We start from the raw sequence: 9,650 nt of genomic DNA, 5'->3' as shown, positions 1-9,650 counted from the left end.
TTGGCTTCTATCTTTTTCTAAAAGAACTTTTGACTTCTCAAAAGCTAAGCCAAACACCCCCTAAGTATTTAATATATACCACAACGACCGGAGCTGTAATGACAAAAAGTTTAACCGAAGTAGCCTATTATGCCAAACCACAGGACTATTATATATTTTTGTCATAAATAAATAAATTGATTCGAACAATACTTAAACGGAAATGTATGTATTTCACTATAGGTTAACAAAAGCTTTTCATTACGACTCGAATCTTTAGTAAAATACATTATGTATTAACAAAAACTCTTATTACCACTTAATTCTTTAAGAAAATTCATTTTTATTTAGGGGTGAGTAAAATTCTCATGGGTATCGAACTGAACATGTATTGAACCGACACCGTTTATGTTAATATGAGACGATACTCGGTACTGTATTGAAAATCACAAATTTCGGGATTCAGTATGGTGTGTGTCGGTGCTAAGTATTGAAAATCGGTGTAAGACCCCATTCACTAAAATTACCATAAAGCCAAACATGCTACATGCATATTCATAATTATAATTCACACTAGTGGTCTAAATACAAAAGCATGGATACAAACCAACTAAAAGGGTTTTTACAAAGTTTCCTAACTAGTTGTATAAATACATAACTACCCAGGAATTTATAATCCATATACATATATGTATACCAAGTAAAAACGTAGTAGTGTCAACTACTCTAAGTCCTCCAACAAAGCGTGTTTACTCTGGATGCTTATCACCTGAAATAGTTAAACACTAAAAGGGATAAGTGGGCGTCACTTAGTGAGTTCAAAAATAGATACAATATAACGCTATGCCATATACATAACAATATGACAGGAACAAAAAGAAACAAAGGACAACAAAGGCTTATATGTGTATCAAATGAAGGACTTTCCAAATCAATAAACGGTTAGATTCAAAGGATTACAATAATTAAGACACAATAATTTAGGATCATAAGCATCATAAATTCCAGCCCAAGAGGCACATAAAACACAATCCCTTTTAATCATGTTGCTAGAATATACAGGCTTTCAGCCCTACCTAGCCCGAAGCCAATACCAAAGTGATACGAGTCATGCTCTACATGGTCAAAGGCACAAAGCCAATACCAAAGTGATACGAGTCATGCTCTACATGGCCAAAGGCATCAAAATCAATATCAAGTAATAACCACTTAGATCAATAACACAAGAAAGCACATTGCACATATAACACATAACATACAATTGTCCCTATATTGAACTCACTGTGCTGTAACCGAATGTTGCGATAAAATTCCTCTTTTTCTGATGAAATTACACCATCCTCAGGCCTCTAAAACCTTCAATTATACCCCTGGAGTTCATATTTCAAATTTCATAAGCAATTACTCAACTACTCTCAAGTTATGTTGTTTTCAATTTAGAAATTTTAGTTTTTGTTCTTTGTATAGCTGTCACTTGCAGATCTGTTTTACCCTTATTAAATGTCAAAATAACTAATAAATTATACATATTAATAAAATAGACTCTTATATCTTTCTAATGCCACTGACCTCACATTTTTATGATTTTTCTATAATTTACTATGAATTTTACAAAACAGCATCCTAAAGCTGTCAAAATGTTCCAAAGCTGTCAAAATTCAGCCTTACTGCACTGAACATATAGCTGTTTTCACCCCTTTTAAGTCCGGAATTAGATTTTGGTTTTAAAACAAAAATCAAAGTAGACATTCTCAGCTTTCCAGGGATATATAGCACATCTCCATACGATTTTTCTATAATTTTTGGTGATTTTTACAAAAACAGGACAATTATACCCTTTATAATTTCATTTTACCCTTTACATGATCAAACCTCATGATCAATATCACCAAGTTCTTCTTTTACAATGATAACACTGAATATTTTAGTAATCCATTCTAATTCAAGTATAAACCATGGGTTTCATTATTAATTTTCACTAATTACTCTTAAACCATATGATTAATTCTCAAGTTTACATGTAGTTACTTGATTTCCATTTAAGATTCTAGGTTAATAACATAAACTCATGCCTAATTTCATTAAATCAGTGGTAAACCCACTTTGATCAAACCCTAATCTCTTAATAACTCACTAATTACAAGGGCTAATCCAAAAATTAAGAGTTCATACCTTGATTACTAGACTTGATACTTCAAGAACACTCAAAATCTTGATTTAATCTTCAAAACTTGATCAAGATTGATCATGTATGTGAAAATCTCCCATAGGGATGGTGACGAACTGAAAATGGCAGGAAAATGACTCAAAATCGTGTTTCAATGGGTAAAAACCCGAGTTGGGTCGGGTTTGACCCGGTTTGGGTACCCGTTTTACCCCTAAACACTAAAAATTGCATAACTTTTCGCTCGAAACTCCGTTTTCGATGAGGTTTTCGCCTGTACGTTTCTAACGAGATAATTTACAACTTCCAATAAAAATATCCCAGAAAAGATCTTCCAATAAAATCAGATTTAATTATTTTTAACTTAGACGTTATACTTTCGTTAATTCCGATAGTTGACTTTTTGATCGGAATCACATAAGACTTCCCTATCACCTCTAATACATTCCAAATGATTCTAAACTTAGTTTAACTTCAAATATTATAAACCTATTTCGTTAGAAATCAACGCTTAAAACCATACCGAAAATAATATATATATATATATATATTTTAAACGCTTACAATTCTATTTTACTATAACTACCTACTTTAAACGTTTAAAACAACATAATATATAATAATATTCATTTTTAAACTAACAATCATATGAAACATGATAATTAAACAAGGTTACTAAAGTGTATGTTACAAATACCTCCTCCTTTTGAGGATTTCGTCCCCGAAATCACGACGATTTAAACAAACGGGGATATTTTTCTCTTATGTCATTCTTATTTTCCCAAGTATAATTTGGGCCTCGATGATGTTTCCACTTGACAAGCACTAACTCCACTTCTTTATTACGCAGATCAACCGTTCTCTCATTTATAATCTCTTCAGGTTCTTCTATATATCTTAACTTATTATCCAATTTCACCTCTGATAATGGAACTGTCTCATCATAGATGCTCAAGCATTTGCGTAGATAGCTCACATGAAACACATCATGAATACCTGCCAAATCTTCCGGCAATTCCAAGCGGTATGCTTGTTTACCAACTCTCTGGATGATTTTGAAAGGACCAACAAATCTAGGACTTAGTTTTCCTTTCTTCCCAAATCGCATAATGCCTTTCCACGGGGATACTTTTAGCATTACGAAATCACCCACCTGGAATTCTATGGGTCGTCTCCTCTTTTCTGTATAGGACTTCTGTCGATCCTGGGCCGCTTTCATTCTTTCTCGTACAATTTGAATCTTGTCGGTGGTGTCTTGAATCATTTCAGGGCCTCCAAGGATCTTTTGTCCTATGTCTCGCCAACACAATGGTGTACGACATTTGCGACCATATAATGCTTCATATGGTGGCATTTTGATTGAAGCGTGGTAACTGTTATTATACGAAAATTCAACAAGAGGTAAGTATTTATCCCAGTTACCACCGAACTCCAAGACACATGCACGAAGCATATCTTCTACGGTTTGGATTGTTCTCTCTGTCTGACCATCTGTCTGGGGATGATAAGCTGTGCTGAGAGCAACTCGAGATCCCATTTCACGTTGCATACTTGCCCAAAAGTGAGAAGTGAAGCGAGTATCACGATCGGAAATGATCTTTAATGGCACACCGTGTCTTGCAACAATTTCATCCAAGTATACTTGTGCGTATTTCTCCATTGGATCCGTTTCACGCATGGCAAGAAAATGAGCGCTTTTAGTCAGGCGATCGACAATTACCCAAATGCTATCATGTTGTCTAGCAGTCTTTGGCAATTTGGTAATAAAATCCATGGACAGTTCTTCCCATTTCCATACAGGAACACTAAGACTTTCTGGGGTTCCATAAGGCTTTTGGTGCTCTGCTTTGACTTGTAAGCATACTAAGCATTCCTGTACATATCTTCCAATGTCTCTCTTTAATCCAGGCCACCAATAATCAGCTCTTACATCATAGTACATTTTACTTGTACCAGGATGTATTGAAAGTTTAGATTTATGGGCTTCATCTAAAATCTTCTGTCTTAATCCACCAATCTTTGGAATCCATAGCCGATTCTTGAATACTTTTAATCCTCGCGGATCATCAAGTAAAGCATCATTATAATGTATCATCCCTTCTTTCTTCACATTTTCTGGCTTTAGGGCCTCTTCTTGCCATTTCTTTAGTTCATCTAGAATAGTGAATTTTACTGTGGTATGAGTAATAGCATAACACATACTATTACGATAAATTTTTCTGCTAAGTGCATCGGCAACTACATTGGCTTTTCCAGGATGATATAGGATTTCACAGTCATAATCTTTGATCAGCTCCATGGCTCGTTGTTGTCTCATATTCAAAGTTTGCTGACTGAATATGTACTTGAGACTTTTGTGGTCAGTAAATAATTGGCATTTTGTACCAAAAAGATAATGCCTCCAAAGTTTTAGGGCAAATACCACTGCAGCGAGTTCGAGATCATGAGTGGGATAATTCTTTTCATAATCTTTCAGTTGTCTTGAGGCATAGGCTATCACTTTGCCATGTTGCATCAACACACAACCGAGTCCCAATCTTGAAGCATCGCTGTATACGGAGAAATCATCATCACCTTCTGGGAGTGATAAGATTGGAGCATGAGTCAAAAGATCTTTTAGAGTTGAGAAAGCTTTTTCTTGGGCTTCACCCCATTCAAACTTTACTTCCTTCCTTGTAAGACTCGTGAGCGGTATGGCTATACGAGAAAAGTCTTTAATGAATCTCCGGTAATATCCCGCGAGACCCAAGAAACTACGAATTTCGGAAGCATTACGGGGCACTTCCCAATTTTGAATGGCTTCGATTTTGATAGGATCTACAGATACACCATCACTAGAAATAACATGGCCAAGAAATTGAACTTGGCGAAGCCAGAATTCACATTTCGAGAATTTAGCATATAGTTTCTCCTTTCGAAGAAGTTCTAACACCGCACGAATATGAATGGCATGATCAGATTCAGACTTGGAATAGATTAGAATATCGTCAATGAATACGATGACTGATTTATCGAGCATTGGGCGACATACCCGATTCATCATATCCATGAATACAGCAGGAGCATTTGTTAAACCAAACGGCATAACAAGGAATTCATAATGCCCATATCGAGTACGAAAAGCAGTCTTCGGCACATCCTGCTCGTGAACTTTCAACTGATGATATCCAGATCTCAAATCAATCTTCGAGAAATAGCTAACACCCTGAAGTTGATCAAATAAATCATCAATGCGAGGTAGTGGGTACTTGTTTTTGATAGTCACCTTATTCAGCTCACGATAATCAATGCACATCCGCATCGATCCGTCCTTCTTCTTGACAAACAATACAGGAGCACCCCAGGGAGAAGTACTCGGTCGGATAAAGCCTTTGTCAAGTAATTCCTGCAGTTGGATCATCATTTCTTTCATCTCTGTTGGCGCGAGACGATAAGGAGTCTTTGCAATCGGAGCAGCACCAGGCACAAGGTCAATTCGGAATTCTACTTGCCTATCCGGAGGAAGGCCAGGCAAGTCATCAGGGAAAACATCAGGATATTCGTTAACAACATGAACATTATTTACCGTTTTCTTCTCCTCTTTTGAGACATCAACTGAGTAGGCCAAATAGATAGAACACCCCTTCGATATGAATTTACGAGCTTTAAGGAAAGAGATTATTTTGAAGATTCTTTGTTCACCATAGACATAAATAGGATTCTCCCCTTCAATAGGAATGCGTACTATCTTTTCATAGCACAAGAGTTCTGCACGGTTCTTTGACAACCAGTCCATGCCGAGAATGATATCAAAGTTGGGTAGGGAGATAGGAATCAAATTGGCAAGAAAATTATAACCTTCAATTTCTATGACACAATCTCTATAGACTTTATCAACAAGTAATGATACACTTCCCGCGGTATCTACATGAAATGGTTGGGCGAGTGCATAACATGCAATTTGAAAAGAACGCGCAAATTCACGAGACACAAAAGAATCTGAGGCACCAGAATCAAATAAGATGTGAGCAGGTCTAGAATTGACGAGAAATGTACCAGTCACAACATTCGGGTCCTCGCGTGCCTCCTCTGGGGTAATCTGGAATGCACGGCCTTTAGCCTTTGGCACATCCTCCTTTTGGGTTGAAGTACCCACTGGTTGTTGAACGGAAGCTTGACTTCTCACCATTTGGCTGGTAAGAGTAGGGCAGAAACGCTTTCTGTGGCCAGTAACACCGCAAGCATAACATGTAACATTCCTCATCGGGCAAACGGGCTTCATATGACCTGTTTCTCCGCATCCATAGCAAATCACTGGTCCTTTTCCTACCCTGCATTGACCTTGGTGGCTCTTTCCACATTTCTGGCATGGTGGTGGAGCTCTCGACTGAAGAGAAAAAGATTGTGGCCGACCGCGACCACGAAAGGCGCTCTGAGATTGTACTTTTGTGCTAAGATCAGATTGAGCAGATCGACCCAATGGATTAGTTGAAACAGAAACAGTTCGATCAACACGTGGATGCTTCGGGATAGAAAGAGTGGCACCACGTATCTCTAAGTCATGCTCGCGCTTTCGGGCATACTCAACAGCTTTATCGAATGATAGAATATCCCGATTGATCACGAAATCACGGATTTCATACCGTAACCCTTCCATGAATAACTGACTTTTATCGTCTTCAGTCGGGATATACTTCGCAGCAAACCGTGCCTTTTGATTGAATTGAGTTTCATATTCGGTCACAGTCATTCCTCCTTGCTTAAGTTCGAGGAACTCCTTCTCCAGTCTTCTCCTCATATCTAGAGGACAATATTTTCCTAGAAAGCGGATTTTAAACATCTCCCAAGATAAATTCTCCTGGTCATACTCGTTAAGAGCTTCAAATGTCGCTTCCCACCAGACTAAGGCTTCTCCAATGAGCATTGCAGAAGCATAGTTAACCTTGTCTTCATTAACCACATGGGAGATACGAAATACTTTTTCTGTGTTCTGGATCCAGGTAAGAACAACAATGGGATCAAGGACACCTGAAAACTCTGTAGCACCACTACTCTTGAAATTTTTGAATGAGGGACGTTTCGCTTTCTCTCTTGAAGACTCTCCGGTGGCTTTCTCTTTACCCTTATCACTATCCCTTTTGTGTTGTTCTAGAGTTTGTCGAATAACACCAGTAAGTTTATCCAAAAGCCGCTCCTCACGAGGGGATATTGGAGTATCTCCCTCATTAAGATGAAGATCTCCACCCACATCTGGTGTATGACTACCCTCCTGCTCAGCCATTGCTCTGAAAAAATTGGAGTAACATAACACGTAAGAATATAAGGATTTATCATTACCCAACACCCCACTTAAGTCTTTCCTATGGTTTGTATCCATATAGGGACAATAAATCTGTTCATATATTGAACTTCCAACAGTTTAAGTCTAAATACCAATTCGTGGTATTTAGTTCGCTTAAACCAGTGCTCTGATACCATAATTGTAAGACCCCATTCACTAAAATTACCATAAAGCCAAACATGCTACATGCATATTCATAATTATAATTCACACTAGTGGTCTAAATACAAAAGCATGGATACAAACCAACTAAAAGGGTTTTTACAAAGTTTCCTAACTAGTTGTATAAATACATAACTACCCAGGAATTTATAATCCATATACATATATGTATACCAAGTAAAAACGTAGTAGTGTCAACTACTCTAAGTCCTCCAACAAAGCGTGTTTACTCTGGATGCTTATCACCTGAAATAGTTAAACACTAAAAGGGATAAGTGGGCGTCACTTAGTGAGTTCAAAAATAGATACAATATAACGCTATGCCATATACATAACAATATGACAGGAACAAAAAGAAACAAAGGACAACAAAGGCTTATATGTGTATCAAATGAAGGACTTTCCAAATCAATAAACGGTTAGATTCAAAGGATTACAATAATTAAGACACAATAATTTAGGATCATAAGCATCATAAATTCCAGCCCAAGAGGCACATAAAACACAATCCCTTTTAATCATGTTGCTAGAATATACAGGCTTTCAGCCCTACCTAGCCCGAAGCCAATACCAAAGTGATACGAGTCATGCTCTACATGGTCAAAGGCACAAAGCCAATACCAAAGTGATACGAGTCATGCTCTACATGGCCAAAGGCATCAAAATCAATATCAAGTAATAACCACTTAGATCAATAACACAAGAAAGCACATTGCACATATAACACATAACATACAATTGTCCCTATATTGAACTCACTGTGCTGTAACCGAATGTTGCGATAAAATTCCTCTTTTTCTGATGAAATTACACCATCCTCAGGCCTCTAAAACCTTCAATTATACCCCTGGAGTTCATATTTCAAATTTCATAAGCAATTACTCAACTACTCTCAAGTTATGTTGTTTTCAATTTAGAAATTTTAGTTTTTGTTCTTTGTATAGCTGTCACTTGCAGATCTGTTTTACCCTTATTAAATGTCAAAATAACTAATAAATTATACATATTAATAAAATAGACTCTTATATCTTTCTAATGCCACTGACCTCACATTTTTATGATTTTTCTATAATTTACTATGAATTTTACAAAACAGCATCCTAAAGCTGTCAAAATGTTCCAAAGCTGTCAAAATTCAGCCTTACTGCACTGAACATATAGCTGTTTTCACCCCTTTTAAGTCCGGAATTAGATTTTGGTTTTAAAACAAAAATCAAAGTAGACATTCTCAGCTTTCCAGGGATATATAGCACATCTCCATACGATTTTTCTATAATTTTTGGTGATTTTTACAAAAACAGGACAATTATACCCTTTATAATTTCATTTTACCCTTTACATGATCAAACCTCATGATCAATATCACCAAGTTCTTCTTTTACAATGATAACACTGAATATTTTAGTAATCCATTCTAATTCAAGTATAAACCATGGGTTTCATTATTAATTTTCACTAATTACTCTTAAACCATATGATTAATTCTCAAGTTTACATGTAGTTACTTGATTTCCATTTAAGATTCTAGGTTAATAACATAAACTCATGCCTAATTTCATTAAATCAGTGGTAAACCCACTTTGATCAAACCCTAATCTCTTAATAACTCACTAATTACAAGGGCTAATCCAAAAATTAAGAGTTCATACCTTGATTACTAGACTTGATACTTCAAGAACACTCAAAATCTTGATTTAATCTTCAAAACTTGATCAAGATTGATCATGTATGTGAAAATCTCCCATAGGGATGGTGACGAACTGAAAATGGCAGGAAAATGACTCAAAATCGTGTTTCAATGGGTAAAAACCCGAGTTGGGTCGGGTTTGACCCGGTTTGGGTACCCGTTTTACCCCTAAACACTAAAAATTGCATAACTTTTCGCTCGAAACTCCGTTTTCGATGAGGTTTTCGCCTGTACGTTTCTAACGAGATAATTTACAACTTCCAATAAAAATATCCCAGAAAAGATCTTCCAATAAAATCAGATTTAATTATTTTTAACTTAGACGTTATACTTTCGTT

General features: G+C 36.5%; 1 protein-coding gene across 2 annotated transcripts; it reads right to left on the bottom strand.

Annotated features, from left to right (window-relative positions):
• Positions 1-540: 540 nt before the first annotated feature.
• LOC145013163 (uncharacterized) lies at positions 541-9,386 on the bottom strand. Of its 2 annotated transcripts, XR_013664863.1 has the most exons (6): positions 9,275-9,386; positions 8,385-8,472; positions 7,800-7,871; positions 6,179-7,407; positions 1,262-1,349; positions 541-748 (listed from the first exon to the last, which is right to left on the bottom strand). XR_013664863.1 is itself a non-coding variant. In XM_078971971.1 (5 exons), exons 4-5 carry the CDS (start codon positions 7,401-7,403, stop codon positions 729-731), a joined length of 1,245 nt encoding a protein of 414 aa, XP_078828097.1. In that variant the 5' UTR covers positions 7,404-7,407; positions 7,800-7,871; positions 8,385-8,472; positions 9,275-9,386; the 3' UTR covers positions 542-728. The 2 variants fall into 2 exon arrangements, 1 of the variants encoding a protein (XP_078828097.1); XM_078971971.1 differs by lacking the exon at positions 1,262-1,349 and having other exon boundaries at positions 542-748.
• Positions 9,387-9,650: the final 264 nt, after the last annotated feature.

The sequence above is a fragment of the Lactuca saligna genome, chromosome 8 (assembly GCF_052625555.1).
Source record: "Lactuca saligna cultivar CGN05327 chromosome 8, ASM5262555v1, whole genome shotgun sequence".
Classification (NCBI taxonomy): domain Eukaryota; kingdom Viridiplantae; phylum Streptophyta; class Magnoliopsida; order Asterales; family Asteraceae; genus Lactuca; species Lactuca saligna.
The sequence above is the reverse complement of the archived record's forward strand: the minus strand, read 5'-3'. Positions and strand labels throughout refer to the sequence as shown.

Coding starts and splice junctions, on each gene's coding strand:
- LOC145013163 (XM_078971971.1), bottom strand. CDS start 7,403: ATGGCTGAGCAGGAGGGTAGTCATACACCAGATGTGGGTGGAGATCTT. Junction 749..6,178: donor GGACCCGAATGTTGTGACTG/GTACATTTCTCG, acceptor TAACTATTTCAG/GTGATAAGCATCCAGAGTAA.